The sequence below is a fragment of the Podarcis vaucheri genome, assembly GCF_965113315.1.
Source record: "Podarcis vaucheri genome assembly, chromosome: 6".
NCBI lineage: Eukaryota > Metazoa > Chordata > Lepidosauria > Squamata > Lacertidae > Podarcis > Podarcis vaucheri.
In genome coordinates, this window is record NC_138764.1 from 65,671,047 (window position 1) to 65,691,780 (window position 20,734).

General features: G+C 44.1%; 1 protein-coding gene across 12 annotated transcripts in view; it reads left to right on the forward strand.

Annotated features, from left to right (window-relative positions):
* TMCC2 (transmembrane and coiled-coil domain family 2) overlaps nt 1-19,552 on the forward strand; it is a 98,329-nt gene extending 78,777 nt beyond the window's left edge. For 4 of the 12 annotated variants that reach the window (XM_082228299.1, XM_082228303.1, XM_082228304.1 and 1 more), the window contains 3 exons: nt 5,294-6,228; nt 14,179-14,314; nt 14,901-19,552. In XM_082228299.1, coding sequence (XP_082084425.1) covers nt 5,294-6,228; nt 14,179-14,314; nt 14,901-15,212 — 1,383 coding nt within the window. In that variant the 3' untranslated portion in view covers nt 15,213-19,552. Of the gene's footprint in view, nt 1-1,052; nt 1,455-2,873; nt 2,955-5,293; nt 6,229-14,178; nt 14,315-14,900 lie in introns of those variants that run through there. The other 8 variants (XM_082228302.1, XM_082228307.1, XM_082228306.1 and 5 more) reach the window with 5 other exon arrangements.
* The last annotated feature ends 1,182 nt before the right edge of the window (nt 19,553-20,734 follow it).

Below are 20,734 nucleotides of genomic sequence, written 5' to 3' on the forward strand. Positions count from 1 at the left end.
ATAGGGGAAATGACACATTGGGAAAGAGTTAAAAGAGCCTTTCCCACAATACTGATGATCTCCTCACAATCCAAGACCCATCTCCACAAATGTTGGGATATCCAATCTCCTGTTTTGATGTCCCTACCTTAGTTGATTATAGAGAAATAGTTTTACCTATACATGTCTAATTGAGTTGAATGGAAGTTGTACTCAGTCTTAATTTTGGGGTGAGGCTGGATAAGTTTACAATGGGTGGGGAGCCTGTGATATTTCATACACTGTTGGACTTCCAATGCCCATCAGGCTCAGTCAGCGTGGCCAACATTCAGTGAAGACAGGAGTTGGAGTCCAGCAGCATCTAAAGCAGCCTTTCTCAACCTGTGGCCTTGCTAGCTAGGGGTGATGGGAGTTGTAGTTCAACAACATCTGGGGACCCACAGAATATGGCTAACCTGATCCAAAACACCCACCCACCCCACTCACACATGAAAACAAAGATCATCACAGCCAATTACAAACAAACAACCACACCCTAGGCCAACCCCAACCTCTCTCACCACCAAAGAAACACAAGTGAATATCTGGGGACCCACAGGTTGAGAACCACTGATCTAAAGGGTTGCAGGTTCCCTACTTTACATCAGTGGCTGACCATTCAGCTTCTGACAGTTAACCCTAAAGAAAGCCCCTGTTGGTAAATTTTCTACAGACATATTTACTACCATGTCTAAGAACTATTTTCTAGAATACATCCAAAAGTGGTGCCTTGGGTTTGTTCCTCCTCTGTTGTTTCCTAGTAGCGGTTTCTCCATCTCCACATGGGTTTTGTCCTGCCTTACTTAAAAAAAAGGGGAACTGAGTGACGTAGTCTTTGCAATAATTGCACACTTCATGGAAACAGAAGTTGAGCAACTTCTCTAATAAATTGACTTGGTTTCCTCTTTCAGCTTCACCAGGCTTGCTTTTATCTTGACCGTACACAAAATAGTTCTTTAAAAAAAGGAAAAAAGAATCTATATCTTGAAGGTTTCAGTTCAATTCCTATGAGTCGATAAGAGAGAAGGAGAAACTCCTCACTGTGTTCTGGGTCCTGGAAAGCCCCCAGAGCAGCTCAGGAGCTAAGAATAGGCCTTCGGTCAGTGTTTGTAAAGTCTGCAGTTCCTTGTTGTTTTTTCCAAAAAAAAGTGCTGATCTTATAAGGTTGAGGCAAGTTTGTGGCTGCTCTGAATGATGTTGTGTGTGGGTTGTGTTTTCTCCGCCTGCTTGCCTCTGTCACCCAGCAAAACAGATCAGTAGGATGTCTGAAGCAGAAAGATAACAGTAGCCTGGGCAAGACTCCGGTAGCTTTTGGATAGCTTTGTCGGCGCTTCCCTCATGGTTTTTCCTTTGCCAAGGATCTTCCTTTGCTCAGCAGTGAAGCTTAGACTACTATGAGAAAGAAGAGAGTGCTGGAACCAGATGAACACTGGAAGGTATGGTACAATGATTAGTGCATACCGGCCTTTCTTGGGGCACAGCTGTATGAGATACCTCTGTAGAAGCAGCAGGATTTTTAGCTTTCATAAGTTTTGAGCTGGAACTTCAACACTTGAAGAGATAGCTTAAGAGCTATTTCACTCCTGCATGAAAGTGGGATTAATACAGTGAGATAGGAAGGCTAACCTTGTGATCAATACACAATGGAATCAGTGTATAATGTATACTAAGTCACTGGTTTAGAAGTAAGGAAACAGGGTTGTGGCTAGTGCCAGTACCAAGCAAAATTGGGAAGCCGCCCAGGTGCATGGATGATACATGGGCCCCTTAAGCTGAGTCCAAGACCTGGCACAGTCCTTAATTAACCACCTCCTTGCTTTCCCAGCACCAGTAGAGGAGTGGGGATCTGCAGTGGTCCAGATACTGTGACCTTGGACAGGTATTTTAAGATAGTGCCTCCCAATTTATGGAAAACTAACATACCACAGCTGCAACATCATTCTAATATAGGGGTGCTAAAAATTGGGGTTCTGTTTTCCCACTTAAAGCAACTTGTCTGAAAATGGTTATTGTGGGTGTTACTAACAACTTTCACTTTTAGTTCTGGTGAAATTACACGTTTCTTTCGAAGAATATTTTGACTGGAAGCAAGGGGAGTAGAACTTTGTTCTATTCTGTTATGTCTAGTACCTTCTGTAATACGACTCCTAACATTGCCTCATTTTTTAAGCTACTCCTGCAAGGTACTCCTGCAAAGTATTATATCATTTGGAAAGGGAGACTTGTTGTAGTCTGTAGAAGTATATTAGGCAGTGCCTATCCATTCATGGTTGTTGCTTAATCCTCTGTGTGTATGCTTATATATATAATTTATTTAAGAAAAGCAAATATGTAATATAATCTCATTTATTTAAGGAAAACAGAGTCAAACTCCTTCATGGCACACATCAGTAATCTCCATTCAGCCCCACGCCTGTCAAGGCTTGTTTTGATTTGGATATGAATTTCAGTTGCCACATCTCTTGAAGGCAAAATGGATGAAGTCCTTTTGTTACTATGCTGAAAAATTATGAGAATTGAAAAGGCACTGAATTGTACTACTTCAGCTTACAACTCAGGAAGATTTTTATACGCAGGTATAATATCTGCCATTAAACTGCAGTTATCACATGTCTGAATGAAATAGCTCCTGGGGTTCAGCTGTGCTGGTCCTCAAGCTGGGAAGAAAACTTTGTAAGGAGAGAAACTAGAGAAGCCTTTGCTCTTTGTTTGATGGGAGTTGTAGTCCAAAACATCTGTTGTGATCTCGATCTCCCGTCCAACCATTCATTTTGAGCGCCTAAACAAAACTTACATAATGAAGTAGACTCTAGTTCATGAAAACTTATGTTGTAATAACTTTCTTTGTCTTTAAGGTGTCATGAGACACATCTGTTGTGTTTGCTGCAACCATGACACCATGATAATGGGAACAGATGATGGCTATAATAATAATAGTAAGAACTTTATTCTTTATACCCCACCCACCTGGCTGGGTTTCCTCAGCCACTCTGGGTGGCTTACAGAATATATAAGGGCAAAGGGACCCCTGGCCGTTAGGTCCAGTCGTGGACAACTCTAGGGTTGTGGCACTCATCTTGCTTTACTGACCGAGGGAGCCAGCGTATAGCTTCCAGATCATGTGGCCAGCATGACTAAGCCGCTTCTGGCAAACCAGAGCAGTGCACGGAAATGCCGCTTACCTTCCTGCCGAAGCAGTACCTATTTGTCTATTTGCACTGCGTGCTTTCAAACTGCTAGGTTGGCAGCAGCAGGGACTGAGCAACGGGAGCTCACTCCGTCATGGGGATTCAAACCGCTGACCTTCTGACCGGCAAGCCCTAGGCTCTGTGGTTTAACCCACAGCGCCACCCGCGTCTTCTACAGAATATATGTAAAACATAATAAAGCATCAAGCATTAAAAACCTCCTGATACAGGGCTGCCTTCAGGTGTCTTCTAAAAGTTGTATAGTTCTTTAACTCCATGACATCTGAAGGGAGGGTGTTCCACAGTGCGGGTGCCACTACCAAGAAGGCCCTCTGCCTGGTTCCCTGTAACTTCCCTTCTTTCAGTGAGGGAACTAGCAGAAGACCCTTGGAGGAGGACCTCAGTGTCTGGGCTGAGTGATAGGGGTGCAGATGTTCCTTCAGGTATACTGGACTGTATATATCTCTGATCAGGCAAACCAGACATTGCATTTGTCTGTAGGAACAAATCTGGGATGGCTGGGACTGCTGTTGAGGACAAAACATTTATGAGTTAAGTCTCCACTTCTTTTACATTGAAAGCCTTTCTGTCTGTAGTCTAGTAACAATGGTTCATGGGCACCAGAGGCTCTTCCATGAAAGCAGTATGAAAATTACTTACACAGAGTCTACAGAATACATTCAACTTTTGCCATCTCCAAACTGCAAGTCCTATGCCTCTGATGCACCACTTCAATCTGCATAATATTTTGCATAGAAAACTCAGTGAGTGGCAAGTATTTGGTAGTGCCCTTTGTTACAAATGGGAGACAAATATGCTTTAGGGGTTTTATTCTGGCAATTGGGCAGAGTTCCTGGATTCTGAAGCAGCTTCCTAAGAACATCAGGTCAATGTTAAGCAGGCTTTACAAAACCCATTAAGTACAGCCCATATGTAATTATCAGCTTTCTGTCATTCTAGTCTCAGGGGATGGCCTGCAGAGTTACATTTCTGCTGAGCAAAATCAGGAGACCGGGGAGCATTATTAACCAAACCCTGAAGAATATTCTGAGGTGCTCTCTGGTCCTTTCACCTCTACTTATGACACAGTACAAAGTTTGGCTCTTGCCTTTGCTTTCTCATTTCCCTTACTCAAGTGGTATGATAGGCTGATTCTCAAAGGGCCATGAGTCAGGATTCCTGAGTTCTGTTTTGTTCCGATGCCCTGAGGAGGAAAAATAAGTCAAGGGCACAATTCACAAATTTATCAACGCAACATCAGTGGAAATGTACTATGAAAGTCCTTAAGGCAGGGTGGACAACCTGTATGCAGAAGGGTACATGTAGCCCTTAGCCTAATTTCATGCTGGGGAAATGAGGGAAATGGGGTAGCAGAAGGAGAGGAAGAAAGGGGGTGCAATGCTCAGATTTTGCTCAGGCCCTGCCACCACCAGCATTCGTCTCCTGACAGATTACTCCCAAGGGAATGAGACTACAAACTGAAAAAATGTTCCCTGCTTCCCATTAAGGCTTCCAGATTTTGTGTACAAAGATAACAGACATCCCACAGTAAGACCACTGTTCCATTCCTTCCATCAGTAGGAACCACAGACAACTGAGGATGGAAGTCTCAAACTGAAATTAAAAAATGGGTTGTTGTTTTTACCTGAATCTTCAATAATTCTGATGGGAATTGAACTAGTTTTACTCTTTTTAAAAAAAGCCATATGGCTCTGTTGTCTTGCTGTAATACAAAAATATTCTATATTCCATATTTCCAAATGCATGAAAAAGGGAAATATGATAGAATTCAGGATATGCCCTTCCCTCAGGTAACTTCAAAATGGCATCTGTATTGAGAGTTTGGTAGCAGGCATATTTAAATCCATTTTACCAATGAATTGGTAATTGAAAGCCGGATGATCAGTTAAAACTCTGTGATACGGTGACCGTCACCTGAGTTCTCATATCTTTTTCTTCTAGCTGTTTTTGGTAGTTCATCACCATTTCTCTCTCTCATGCCATCATGTGTTGTCTCGGGGAATGACATTATTTAACAGAGCCTTTTAAGTCAAGTCTCTTTCTGTGCTCTTTCTCCTCTCCCACAGTTGGATAAAGGGGATGTGAGCCAAATCAGCCTGCCTTCCAATACAAGCCACGGTGATGCTGATGGCAACTTCTGCCTTGACGTTCCAGATGGCAACCCAGACCCGCAGAGGACAAAGGCTGCCATTGACCACCTGCACCAGAAGATCCTCAAGATCACCGAGCAGATCAGGGTTGAGCAAGAGGCACGAGATGACAATGTGGCTGAGTACCTGAAGCTAGCTAACAACGCCGACAAGCAGCAGGCCTCTCGTATCAAACAGGTCTTTGAGAAGAAGAACCAGAAGTCAGCCCAGACCATCGCGCAGTTGCACAAGAAGCTTGAACATTATCACAAAAAGCTAAAGGAGATTGAACAAAATGGGCCCTCTCGACAGCCCAAAGACGTCTTCCGGGACATGCACCAGGGCCTCAAGGACGTAGGGGCCAATGTCCGCTCCAGCATCAGTGGCTTTGGAGGCGGAGTGGTGGAGGGTGTCAAAGGTGGACTGTCAGGCCTTTCTCAAGCCACCCACACAGCTGTGGTCTCCAAACCCCGAGAGTTTGCTAGCTTGATCCGCAACAAATTTGGCAGTGCGGACAACATTGCCCACTTGAAGGACACGCTGGAAGATGGGCACCCTGAGGAGGCTTCACGGACTCTGAGTGGCAGTGCCACTCTGGTTTCTAGTCCCAAATACGGCAGTGACGATGAGTGCTCCAGTGCCACTTCTGGCTCAGCAGCAGGTAGCAACTCGGGGGCGGGTGCTGGTGGCTTGGGCAGCCCCAAGTCTAATACCTTGGACAGTCACCACTATAATTTTGAGACCATCATAGAAGAACTGAGGGAGATTAAGGACATTCAGTCCCACCTTGAGGACTCCATGGAAGACCTCAAGGCCCAGCTGCAGCGAGACTATACATATATGACTCAGTGCTTACAGGAAGAGCGTTATAGGTAAGACTTGTTGGGTGTGCTGCTGTTAATTCCCAGTGGGAAACTGTCACACTTAACCACCATATTTAATTGTCGTTCACTTGTGGAACTGGGCATGCCGGCCAGCCTTTATGTTGTGGCTCTTGAAGGGTCATGCTGTGGGGGTACAATAGATGAAGATGCTGGCAAATAATGTAATTAGGCTTTATGTTCCTATGCAAAGAAACAAATTGACAGTGGATTTCCCTTTAGAAGAGGCTGTGGCAGAGAAGGGGAGATGAGATGCTACAAAGCATAAGGCAATGAGGGAGGAATTCAGCCTATCACCTCAATCCAGTCAGTTATTTAGCAGCCACAAGGATTCTGGGATATCAGAACCAGCCATGCAGCATGGACATTTGCTTTCCATTTCCTGATTCCCCCCAGATACTGCTAATTCTTTCTCCTGCAAAGTTCTGTTTGCTTTGGCCACAGTCCTGTGCACAATTACCTGGAAGTAAGCTCCACTGGGGACGCAGGTGGCGCTGTGGGTAAAAGCCTCAGCGCCTAGGGCTTGCCAATCGAAAGGTCGGCGGTTCGAATCCCTGCGGCGGGGTGCGCTCCCGTCGTTCGGTCCCAGCGCCTGCCAACCTAGCAGTTCGAAAGCACCCCCGGGTGCAAGTAGATAAATAGGGACCGCTTACAAGCGGGAAGGTAAACGGCGTTTCCGTGTGCGGCTCTGGTTCGCCAGAGCAGTGATGTCACGCTGGCCACGTGACCCGGAAGTGTCTTCGGACAGCGCTGGCCCCCGGCCTCTTGAGTGAGATGGGCGCACAACCCTAGAGTCTGGCAAGACTGGCCCGTACGGGCAGGGGTACCTTTACCTTTACCTTTAAGCTCCACTGAGAACTGTATGGATTTCTTTATTTTAAAAAAATAGCTATCCACTTTTCTTTATAAATCCAAAGTGGCAACTTACAGGATAACACAAACCAAACAACAGCCTAGCACCAGAAACCGTATAGAAACAACAATAGATAACACCTAACACAATTATATGCATGTGATAACACTTGTTATCCTTCAAGAAAGTAATTTTCCTTGTTATCCTTGCATGTTTACGTAGAGAGAGAGAGCCAAACAGAATTTGTCTGCTTTTTTCTAAGCCAATAATAATTTTGCGGTGGAAGGCCAAAGCTTTTGGATTTATGTTCTTTAGTTGAATTTAGGCTCCCATTTAGTTGCAAACCAATATGCCTTAATTGCTATAGCAACCATGAGTATGCATGCTTGTTCAGGAAATGTCTGAATTTCAAATGGGGGGGGGAGTTGAATTTTAAATAAGTGATTCAAATAAGTCCTACTTCCTGGTGATTTAAATCATGATTTAAATCCTGCCTAGCTGTCACTAGCTTTGAAGATGTCTGCTGGAATTTCCTGTACTGTAAGTTCTCCTCAAGAAGAAAGACACTGCTCTATTAACTGCTTCTATTTATAAGACACAAGAGGAAATGCATTCCTGGCTGAATGCTCAGTGCCAGCTTCTTGCTTCTCTTCCACTGGTGGAAAAATAAGGACCAAGAACTCTTTTGCCCGTGGGCTTCATAAAAATTGTAGGTAGTGAGGAAAGAATTATGTTTCCATTTTTTTGTGAGAGAAGGGTCATAGGCTCAGTCCTGGGATGACACTTGCATGCAGTTGCTATGCTTATGGTTCTCACAGATGTGGGGAGCAGAAGTCTCTTGCAGGCTTATGGTCCCAACCAGCTCTCATGTCTAGGGCTGGTTAGGGCGGGGGTGGAGAAACTGTGGTCCTCCCAGATGTTGCTGGACTCCAGCTCCCATTAGTTCCAGCCATCTTAGCCCAATGGCCAGGGATAATGAGAAAGGTACTTGAGCAACATCTATGGAACCACTCATTCTGCATCCCTGGTCTAGGGGTATGGCTCTTCCTCAGTGTCAGAGGTCTCTGGTTCAAAGCCCAGACAACTGTGCTGGGGGCATGGAGAGAAGGAGGCTGGTTGGACTTTTGGGGAGATGATGTAGGTCAGTGAATGAGCACGTGCCTTGCAGGCAGAAGGTCCCAAGGTCAATCTCTGGTATCTCTACTAAGTAGCAGAGCTGAGAAAGACCGTGAGTCCTAGCTGAGCTGCTGCCAGCCAGAGTAGACAATTCTGGAGTAAATGGACATATAGCCAGACTTTGTATAAGGCATCTTCCCACATAATCCAGTCACCATAGAATAAATAGCACACAGTCTCTGTGAGTGCTTTCTCAGTGAAGCATCTCCCAATTTTCTGAGAAGTGTCTCACAGGGCCTGTTTCCTATTAGGATCAGCCAAGGCTGCATGCACTCATTCCAGATGGCCATAACAAATCTGCAGGCAGGTTACTGTATGCATCAGTTTTCCACATTGGTCCAATCCTACTACTGAAATCACACTTACCTTTTGCCCCACTATTTCCAGGCAGATGTCCACACTTTAACACTACATGTCCGATGAATTTTTTAATTTTCTTTTGCCCTGAGCTTTTCCTGTGAAAGCCTGCTCTTTAAAGCCAAATTGGAGCAAACAACATTTCAGGTTTTCTGCAGGTTGATGTTTTCTCCAACTGAGCTTTAAAGAGCAAGTTTGGTGCTCGGACACAAAGCTTTAGATTGCGGACCATGCCTGGAAAGAGTGGAAGAAAGGTAAGTGTGAATAAGCCTTCAGTGTGAACACAGTGTGTTTCATGCAACCAGCTGTACATACAGTGAATGTGCCCAGGGAAAGCAAGGTTGCAGTGGCAAATCCTACCTCAATTCGCTGGACCTTACAATCTTCATGTGCATACAAAGTGTATGCTTACAGTTTTCCTGCATGCAGTTGGGGCTGTGCAGGGCCCCTTACCACACTTGTCTTCCCTTTGTATATGCATAGAGATTATACAGACATTCTAGTGCAGTGTTCCTCAACCTCAGGTTCCTTGTATTTATTAGACTACATCTCCCATCACCCCTGACTATTGGCTAAGTTAGCTGAGGTTGCTGAGAGCTGTAGCCCAACATCTGAGGACCCAACCTGAAAAACACTAGTCTAGTGAGCATATGTAGGTCAGGGAGGGGCTCATCACCACGAGCCCTCTTCTCCCCACATGCATTCACTAGATGTGTGTTTGATTGTTTGAAGTGCTTATCTGTGTCCTCATTTATTTTGGATGTCCATTTTGTTCTACACTGGTATTTGATTCTCCCCACCCCCTGCTGTTTGGGTTTTTTTTCCCCAGAAGCTGGAAAATATCTCAAAATATCCTGGAAGGCAATTATCAGTGACAGCAGGGATGGAAACAAAACTCATTGTTCCCAAAGGCAGGATTGTTTCAGAAGAGACACCCCCCCCTTCTCATTTGTTTTCCACTCACCCACATGTATCCCATTTGAAGGGCTGAGAAAAACCTTTAGATTGCCATTGAATAGTGACCACCAAACCAGGAAAGAGGTGGGGAGAAAAGAGGAAGGAACTGCAGGTGTTCCAGAGAGAGAGAGAGAGATTTATTTCAGGCCTGGCAAGTTCTGAAATAATCCTTCATCCAAGCCACATTTTCAATGGCAGCTTCCACCAAATGCATAAACCGCTAATGCAGGTGTGAGGAACATTTGGTCTCCACATGTTGCTGACATACAACTACCACCCCTTCCCATTGGCACTGCTTGCTGGCATTGATAGAAGCTGTGGTTCAGCAACATCTGGAGGGCCAAATGTTCCTCACACCTACACTACAGTAACTCTTATAGAATAGGTTATCCACTTGATAGAAATTGCTGTTCAAAACATGCCTTCCAGGGAAAGAATTATTCTGAAGTACGTTAGACCTGAAATATTTTTTTCTTTAAGCCCCACGACTTTTTTCCTCATCTCCCCCTCACCCCCAAAGTTGAATGACATTTATTCGGGAATCAACTCCTCTAGATGCATTGGGACTTATTTCTTTATCTATCTATCAGTTATAAGTTTTTTTAATACAACGCTTCAAACATATTTCCAGCTTTGTTTACCAAAAGAAAATAACACAATAAAATGTGAGTAACAAAGGCATAATAAGGCCAGTACAATCCTTATTAGTTCCTCAATAACTAATGGAGTTGGGTGATGTACAGCGTAATAATAAAAACTCTGAAACCTTAAATACAAAATAACAGTTCTAAAAAGAAGCATTAAACCATCTATATCAGGGGTCAGCAACCTAAGGCCCATGGGCCAGAAGGAGGTTGTTTGACTGGCCCACAAGCTGCCCCCAAACCAAGCCACCTGCTTATGTGCTGCACTAAACCAGCGCAGCACGGGGACTTGCTCCCGTTGTGCTGAAAATTGCGTCAGTGCACACGCAGACACTGAAAATCGTGGGCATGCGTGCTCACACACATATGTGATCTGGCCCACGGAGAGATCTCTGTGGGACCGATCCAGCCCAGGCAAGATAAACCTTGCTGACCCCTGATCTATATGAAACTTAGTGGAAACCAAAACTCTACCAGCAGCACACAATTTCAGCTTAGAGCAGCCTGCATCAACCTGATGCCCTCCAAATGCATTGGATTGTGCTGAAGACATCTCATGTATATATAAAAGAGCACATAACCTTAGGCAGTGCCCTAGAAACAGTCCTCCTTGCTTCAGGTGGTTAAACCATGTCCATCTACCCATCAGCTGATATCACTGGTGGCGTCAACTGTTGGTTGGGAAGGCAGAGTTAAATCTCATATTGACTGCACACACCTACAGAACAGGCTCCTGCAGCCAAAGCAGCAAGATTTAATCCCCACTCATCAGCTGATGATCGGGGTTAAATCCTGCACAGTTTTAAGCAGTCCAGCAATCTGGTTTGAGCCTCTGATTTTCAGCAGCTCAAAGAAGAGAGGAGGGGGCTGCCTGAAAGCCCTTTACAAAAGGGTCTCATCTTGAGCGGGGGAGCTGCAGGTTGCTGTTTGTGACAAACACCATATGTAGGATTGATGCCCTCTGCTTTCAAATGATAGAGCCACTGATAGAAATTTGGCCACCACCAACTGGGGATGATTGGAGTTGTAGTCCAAAATATTTTGAGGGTCTCTGGATGGGGAAGGCTGCCTTAAAGCATACTGCACGGGGCACAGGAATGAGATGTTAAGAAACAAAGCATTGCAAGTAATCATTTAGTTGTACTTAGGACAATAAGCCTAACAAAATGTTCAGTGAAATCTGATGTCTTCTTAGATGGCCTCCTCAATAAAATGAGGTGATGGGATATGGTTCCAAGAGTATCAATGTAACATTCAGGACATGTAGCCCTTTGGCTGGTTTACCCAGAGGTAATCATCACAATAGCTCTTCAGAGGGGCATCCACTGTCAAATTGGTTCTTCTCACAGCTGTCTGACAGCCAAATATGAAACACAATCCAATTCCTTGTTGACATCTTCCTCTGTTGCAAGAATGTAGGAAGCTACCTTCTTGCCCTAGGTCAGATGTTTGTCCATTGATTCCAGCATTTCCTCTGGCTAGCAGCATCCCATGCCACCTGATCTTTGCCCCTCCCAACCCCCTCCAATCCTGGAGATGTAAGGGACTGGACAAAGCATGTGCTCTATCACCAAGTGGTTGCCCCTCCCTTGTATTTCATAGTTCTGTTCAGTATTCTAAAGAAAAGTTATTATGAAGAGCCAAGCCACTCATGCAATGATTTTATTCAGTTCCTTTTTTATTGCTATATTTAACTTGCCATTTGCTTTTGAGTTCTGCTGTTTGTTTTTCTTTTATTTTCTATTTCAGTGCAATAGACAAGTCACTGGCTTGGTTTAATGCTATATAAGGTTAAGCGGTGGAAATGGGAACATGTTTTGAAGCATAGTTTTCTGTGGTGATCTAGGGGTAGCCCAAGATGTTTTGTTCCTTTAGGTGAGGAGCAGGACTTCATCTTCCACTCCCACATTCCATGTACAGAATTCAACTGGACTGATTCTATCAACTGCTGATAGAATCTCAGGGTAGTTCACAACATAAAAGTGCAATATAAAAGTACAAAATACTTTATAAAAATCAAGAAGAAGAAGAAACATGAACCAGTAATGCCCCCTCCCACAAACACATTTATCTGTTATTTTCAGTTACTTCCTATTTTGAGTGGCCAGATATCACTGTGCTTATTCATTTAAGCTTTATATATAGAATTGTCCAGAGTGCACTTTCATGTTTCCTGTCCCTTTGATGCTACTCTTTACATTTTCTTTCCTCTGAATCCACGTAGACATATATATTCCAGTCTACAAAGGCTGATGCCATAACACACAGAGTGCCAGAAGGTTCCTTTTTACTTGCTAAAGGACCCCCCATTTGGGGGGGGGTTGCACTTAAAATTTAAGTGGAGGAGGAGGAGGAAGATTGCCAGAGCCACGTATCACTATTGACTCCCAGTAGAGGGAAAGACGAGGCAGTGAGGAGCCCATTGCAGGCACAGCAGCTGAGCCAATCTGATGCACCTGTTTCTGCGCCCACACTGAGCTGCCCACTGCCTACCTACCCCACTTGGGTAAGTGGTAGAGGTAAGTGGCATTGGGTAGGCAACTCTGCCCTACTTTCCCTGCCTGCTGCTCCTGCTTGTACAGATGACAGCCAGTCATCCTGGGGCACAGCCTTGCTCTGCGGAGGCTGTTTTCTGATCTAACACAAGGGTTGGCCAACTAGCATTGTGCAAATCTGACCTCAGACAGTCCCGGAGAAGGGGCTATAATTGGGTTGCAGTTGCAGTGAGTTTGCTTCCACAGTGGTTTAACTGTTCACAGTTAAATTACACTTCCCTTTTCTGTTCTGCTTGACTGTCAAGGATATAGCAACATCCTGAAGGAACGAGGCAGGGACGTTTCATAGGGATATAAGAGGAAATCCGGTCTCTTGGAAAGTAGAGAAAATATATCATTAAATGCTTTCATCATGTAGAGTACTCCCTGGAGCAGCTGCTTCTGTGGACTGGCATTACCTTCCGCCATCCCCTGAGACCATCTATAACTCCTGCTGGCTTTTTACTCAAGAGGGAAGAGACTGGAACATGGATTGTTACATCAGCTGCTAAGGACAGAAAGACTCTGGCATACATACAGTGGTACCTCGGGTTAAGTACTTAATTCGTTCCGGAGGTCCGTTCTTAACCTGAATCTGTTCTTAACCTGAAGCACCACTTTAGCTAATGGGGCCTCCTGCTGCTGCTGCGCCACCGGAGCACAATTTCTGTTCTCATCCTGAAGCAAAGTTCTTAACCTGAAGCACTATTTCTAGGTTAGCGGAGTCTGTAACCTGAAGCGTATGTAACCTGAAGCATATGTAACCCGAGGTACCACTGTACGCTATTTCTAAGTACATTCTAATCATCTTTGTGAACCTGTCAAGACTGAAAAGCAGGATATTATTTAGTCAGCTGTCAGTGTTCTTAAATGGTTGTTCAGCTCCAAGGAAAGTTAAAGTTGGGTGTTGTTTGTGGGCTGATGTTTTCATTAGCATTGGCAAGTTCATTGCCAATGAACTCAGAACATCCTTCCCTTCCTCTTCCCCTTGAGGATTTACCAGCCAGTAGCAGCGGCACATGAGAAAATGGGAGAAGTGAGCGCTGTCTCTTCTCGCCTATCTCTCTGGAACTTGAAAGGTTTGATGGTCCATTAGAGATGTAGCACTGCTGTCATTGCTACTCAGGAGGGGAATAGACAGAGATCCCTCGTTCCTACTCCCTGGATGCCTCTGCTAATTCTAGCTGGTGAGTCTTGAGGAGGGAGAGGAGTTTGGGAATTGGGAAGGATTGGTGTAGGAGATTAAGGAAATCTCAGCCAGAGGAAAAATTAAGGGATTTGAAAAGTTCATGTTTTCTTTGACACCAGCATTTTGAGCCCCCAAAGCTCATACCCACACCTGAATACAATGAGATTCCCTGACTTCTCCAGCTCCAAATTCTCACCCACTGCATGTGTTTCTCCCTCTCCCGCTACACAGATATGAACGCTTGGAAGAGCAGCTGAATGACCTGACAGAGCTCCACCAGAATGAAATGACCAATCTCAAACAGGAGCTGGCCAGCATGGAGGAGAAGGTGGCTTACCAGTCCTATGAGAGGGCCAGAGACATTCAGGTATGGGAATCCATAGGGATGCTTGTACAGCTGGCCTGACATCTTCCCCTCCCTATTGGGTATTTATTCTTTCCACATATTCAGTCTCCCTCCGAAAAACATAGAACGGCTTACATATAAATACAAATCCTAGCTGATCTGCTATACAGGCAGAGCTCAGGACCAGACCTGCAACACTAGAACTGTGGTATATTCCTACAGATCATTCTCTGAGCGTGGATGTTTGGCACTGATAAGACTAGAGAACTGAAAAGATGTAGGAGGAGAGGAATGAGACTTGCATCTGAAGAACTGAGAATTTGTCTATGGATCTTAGCTTTAGATTGCTAGTCTGCAATCCGTTCCCTCTTGTCCCTAGATCGTAGAAGGGCTCAAGATCAGTAGATGTGCCGCAGCTTTCACAGGAACCTTGGAATCTGCCTTTTAATAAGTCACACTGTATGTCCATCTAGGCTAGTTATTGTTTGCTCCAACTCATAGCCCTTCTGGTACTCTCTGGTACTCTCAGCATGCAGTGCAGATGTTCTAACACAGCTGTGATCCCTCAGCTAAGCTAACACTGGTTCTTTTTCTCTTTCCCCTGCAGGAGGCTGTGGAATCCTGCCTGACTCGTGTCACCAAGCTGGAACTTCAGCAGCAGCAGCAACAGGTGGTGCAGCTGGAAGGGGTGGAGAATGCCAATGCCCGGGCCCTGCTAGGCAAATTCATCAACGTCATATTGGCCTTGATGGCTGTGCTGCTGGTCTTTGTCTCCACCATTGCCAGTTTCATCACACCCTTGATGAAGACCCGCATGCGTCTCCTGAGCACCACCCTGCTAGTGGTTTTTCTCTTCCTCCTCTGGAAGCACTGGGACTCCATCACTTATCTTCTGGAACACGTGCTGCTCCCTAGCTGATTCTCTTGGCAGCCAGGTATCGGGGCTGCAGGGTGTTTCGGGTTTTTTTTTCATGTAGAGAGAGAGAGAACGAGGAGACCTTGCAACTCAGTTCCTTTGTCTATACAGAGTATGTAATCCTCACTCGCTCTTCCCCTGCACAGCCAACTTTATTCACATCCAACACCATCTCTCAGCCGAAGGGAGTGTAGCTGCATCTGAGCTTGTGAGAGGTTGAATAAGTCCCTCTTCCAGGATGCCTTTGCAAGGGGTTGCGGGAAAGCAAATGAAGTCCGGAAGAATCCTTAGCCTTTTCTTTCAAAGCAAACAAAGGAAGTGAGGGCGATTGCAAAGCTTTGTTTGCAGAGCTGCAGAACGCCAGTCTCCAGAAAGCGTTTTTTGCGGGGTGTTTTTCTGCCTGAGAAGGATGATAAAAGGCTTATTTCTACATATGAAGACAACGGTTCAACACTGAAGATGAACTTTTTTCTTTTTCTTAAAACTGATGCCCCTTAGAAACATGCACAGATTTCATGGAGCAGAATGATGTACATATCACACCAGTTTATCCAAGTCACATGGCTACTTTACTTTCCATTCCTGCAGAACAACTGATGTGCCAGAAGCGCACCTGGGCATCTTTCTTATGATGGACTTGATGTGATTATGGATTTGGCTGGGTTGTTTCACCTGTTCAGTTTTGCCCAGTGGAGACAAGATCAAAGGGGGGAAAGAATCTACCACTCTGGTGCAAGTTCAGCATTTTTGGTTGGCTTTGTTTTATTTATTTATTTTTGCTTTTGTTCGATATCTTCAGGGACTAAATGAGAAATTCTGACAGTGCACCTGCGAATCTTACAATCTTTGCAAATGTGTATGTGTGTGTGTTAATTTATTGATTTACAGTGGGTTCCTTTTTTAAATCAAGTATTGTGTGAAAATTCAGCTGCCTTCACATCTCCTGTGTACCTAGAGAAAATAGAACATGGTTTTAAAATGGTTGAATAGTCCATGCAAAATTAGTGAGTCTCTATTTGAATTTGGCAATGCTTCATCAAATTTCACCAGTAGAAATTTTGCTCATTACTTGCTCCAAGAGACAATCCTCCATCTTCATATTGAAGGGATTCTATTAATAGTACATTATTGTAGTTTTTTTAAAGCAGACAAAGAAGCAGCCACCGTATGCCGTATCAGGCCCTTAGTGGAGGTTTCCTCACAAAAGAAGAAAAACCAACTAACTGATCACTTCTGCTCTTAAGCTCCTGACATATTTCTTCAATGTTTATTTCAACTGCTTATTTATTCACACCTGCTATTGTCCAAAGCATTTTATTTTACAGCAAAACTGTACGGCACGTTTTAAAGCACATTTTAAAAGGTTTAAGATGAAATAATCTGGGTGAGGAGTTATTAATATAATATTTGCAAAAATATAATTGCTGTTGGGGGCAAAAGAGAAGCTTATTGTAAGTTGAATTCAGGTGGTTATTTAAGGGAAACTGTAAGTCATGGGTAGAGACGCTCTCCCTCCCCAAGGTAAATTCTAGTTGGGCCTGCAGTCACCCCTCACGTTTGCACCCACTTGTCCTCTATCAATCCCCCATTTACCCCACACTTCCTCTCTTTCATCCACACTCCCCCTACATACATAGACTCTCCATTCTCTCTTGCTCCCTTTTCTCTCCTCTCTCACCCTGCCCTCCTTCCACAAAAAAAGTCTATGGGGGAGGACAGAGAGAGTAGGATTTAAGCCTTCACTCCCCAGTTGTCACCTCCCACAAATACCCCCCACATGGCAATTAGACTTGGGGGGGGGAGTCTCAGTTGCATGTGGATGTAATTTTTTTTAAAAAAAATGGGGGTGGGGAAAGAAGGAGAGGCTGTAGGCTGGATTGAAAAGTGCCACAGATGATGCCCACCCCATGCAGTAAAGATAGTGTGTAATCAATGGACTAGAATCAAGGTTTTCAGTACAAAACTCAAGCTTGATTTATATGTGTCGCAAAGTGAAGTGGCAGAGTCTTAAGGTGGTGGAATAGCCTCTTCTCAATTCAGTGTCATGGGTGGTGTGTCTAAGTGTAGGGTTATATTTTTGATTGCTTGTTTATGTTAAAAACAACATTCCTGAAAGCAGAAACTCAGGATAGCAGACAGAAGGCTGTCTAAAAGAGGCTCCCTTCTATGCCTTCCTAGGTTTCTGCTTGCAAGAGTCATTTTTACATTGGGTTTTCAAAAACATGATTCACCTGCAGCCTGAGTTATACAATCTGCTGTACTTCGCAGGACTTCACCACCTCATTCTGTTGCATGTGTAAATTTAGCCTTAGATGTGATTAAGGTCAAGCTTGCGCAAGTTTTGCTTCGGTGAGAACTTTGGGCGGATGCCAAACGGTTTTGTAGAAAGAGAAAAGGAATGTGTTTCGTTACGATACAATATCTGATATCTTCTGATATTGCTCAAACCCATGAGGATATGCACTTTATGACGCTTTCATCTATGGCCGATGGCTGTGGTGTAAGATCTTAGGATCCAAGAGCTGTCAATTACAGTACAGGACAAGAAGAGAGAATTTTGGCAGGTCAGCTCCCACCCCAGTGACACTACAAGAAGAACAGCTTCATCTGCTGAAATGTTCCTCCTTATGACTGTTAAATGCAAAATAGCCTGGCAAAGTGGTTATCTACTCCCTTTATTCTGGTTCTGCCTGCAGATCTGCTCTTTATTACATGAAACATTTTTATTTTATTTTTGCTTCTCTGAGGATGCTGTCCATAAGGCATAATCATAGTCTAGGTGACAGGTTTTCCAACCCAAGCACCTGATCTTGGCTCTTGAGAGCCTACATGTTACTCCCCCTGGCACCTAAAATGGAATGGTGGCTTGAGGCATAACCTCTGGAATGTATCCCCCTCTTTGCTAAGGAAGCCTCTGTCGTCAAAATTCCATCATATGTAAGTAACATTTGTGATCTGCCTTTAATAACCCCAGGAGATGTGAAGGCTCTCAACTTTTCTTGTATACATCTATTTATTTTGTATATTTTCACGAGTCAGAAAATCAACTTGCCTTCCCTGCCCAGTTATAGGAGGGGCTGGTTTTCTAGTGCAATGTGCATGGATAATTTATTTAATGTTGTCAGGATGAATGTTGTATGAGTTGGAAAAGAGAGTTCAATAACAAACAAAAAACTGTTCCAGAATATAAAATGAAACAGATTTTGGCCAAAATCCACAGTGAAAGTGTAACTGAGGTGCAGGATTTGTGCTTTCCTCTTTAGTTCTGACCTTGCACTATTCCTGACCCAGCCCCTGTCACCAGGTAATGAATAAGAGATGCATCTTGCTGCAGCAGGTTAGTCTTGCAGTGGAGAGCTAAAGAGGATGCTGTTGTGCTCAGCTTCTAAAACATATAAATGGGGCTAGATGAGGGTTCCCATGCAGGCTTTGCAGAGCAAGAGGAGAGCATAGTCAGCTAGGATTTTTGTTTTTATTACTGGCCTATTTATGCTCATGGGTTATACACACACACACACACACACACACACACACACACACAAACACCAGACGCTTGTGTTTTGATGTAATCAATTGAATAGTCCTTGCGAACGTTGACTGGTGTAAGAACAGCTGGGTAACATTTTCCCATGCTTGTGTGCACCGGAAGCAAACAATTGCAATAGTCCTTTGTGGCCTTAGAATCATGACTGCATGATTTATTTACTGATCTAAATTCAACTGATATAGTATCTTTGCCCCACCCCTCCTGCCTTATCGAGAATAGGTGTGGCCTGTGGCCACATACTGTGTTTTCATGGGAAGCCTAAATCAAAATTAGTTTAGGACTGTTTGATGCCATTGGTCATGCCTATCGTATCCATATAAATGTAATGGATTAGTTAAAGCAACATTTGACACTTGATAGGGCGATGCTGTCACTTGCAGTGCTGCCCTAGCAGAAGGAGGGCTTGATTTATCCAATGGACTTGTGACTGGAAAATTGTGGTTGGCATTTTTCACATGTTGCAATCATATAGTTTGGCATGAAAGGTGTTCCTTGTGAATTGGGTGCTAGTGGTTCCATAAGGTTTTAGAGTGCTAAGTTTCTAGCCCTCGTGATAGGCATGAATCGGCAAGGTTTGTGGTCTTCTGTCACAGAGGGCACCCAAGCCCACTCCATGGCATAACCCTCTTCTTATACTGTTTGACTGTATTTATTACGTATGCTTGAATCTTGTCCTGCCCCTTACCCTTTGATATTATGTTTGTTTTCCATTGGGAAGCCCATTCAAAGGAAGCTCTGATTTCATTTCACTATATTTTTCCATTCTTTTTTTTTTCAAATAAAGAATTTTAAAACACTGGCATAAGAAAAGTCCTTTATTCTTAACTCCTGCAGTGGCACAATGAACCAGCAGCAGCTATTCAGAGAGGTGCATTCTATCAGATGATGGATGGCAAGAGTCTACTTTGCCACTAACATGCAGACAGTGAGGGCAGGCCTGTGGATTCCAGGCTTCTGTGATGATACTGCCAAAATGCAGCATTTTGCAATACAGTTCCCTGCTATTATTTTTTTAAAAAAGTACCAGCATGTGCACACCTAGACATCCATTACGTCTAGGTACGTATTTAAATATGAATGTTCACATGGACTTTAAATCAGAGGCTAATTCACGAACAGGAGGGACTTGCGGAGGAATGTGTGTGAAATTGACACCAGCTAGAAATAGGACTGATTCATCCCTCCCTAATGCAATGAGACTTAGTCATGCATATGATGGTGCTGAGAGAGATTCTCCTGGTATTTCTAACCTGATCAATGCTCCCAGTGCAGATCTGCACCCTAGCTGCCCGCCCTTGGTATACACCTGCCCTTTGATCTGTCTGTCCCCGCTATTCATTCCCCAACAGCCTTGTCACTTGTCCAGAAGGAATCAACTCTTTGCAACTTCTGAAGATTGATCAACTTCCTCACACCCAGATGCATTGAATTCCTTCATTTTACATTAATGGCTGGGGTACAGGAAGCCACCTTGCCAGTCCCACTGATGAGCCTTCATATATCTCTGAAAATAAGTTGAATACAATAGCACAGAAGATTAATGGACGCCTTTGGTAAGGCCAGCCTCTTTCAAGGGGGTTGGGAATTTTGGGGTTAGGGCTGGCGTTTAGCTGCAATAGGAATGTGGCCTATTTATAAGGCACCAGAAAGTGATAGGCTTTCCTAATGCTCAGGTTAGATTTCACTGTTCTTCATTTGACCTAGTAGGACATTATATATCATTCTGAAATACAAGCCCAAAGAAGAGCAGTGACTTGGACATGAATGGCTCTAGGCAGCTTATAGGCTTTGGAGACAAGGCTGGTTGCATGCTATAGATACCTTCAAAACTACTGATCATATTAATTCAATTAATTTACAAGCATGAGCTTAGAATACCATTCTCAGCAACACTGGTGAGGCCAGTATGGGGCTATAGCACCTGCAGTGCCAGCTGCTCATCAGAAAGCATGACTTTTTAATTTTTGTTATTTTTTAA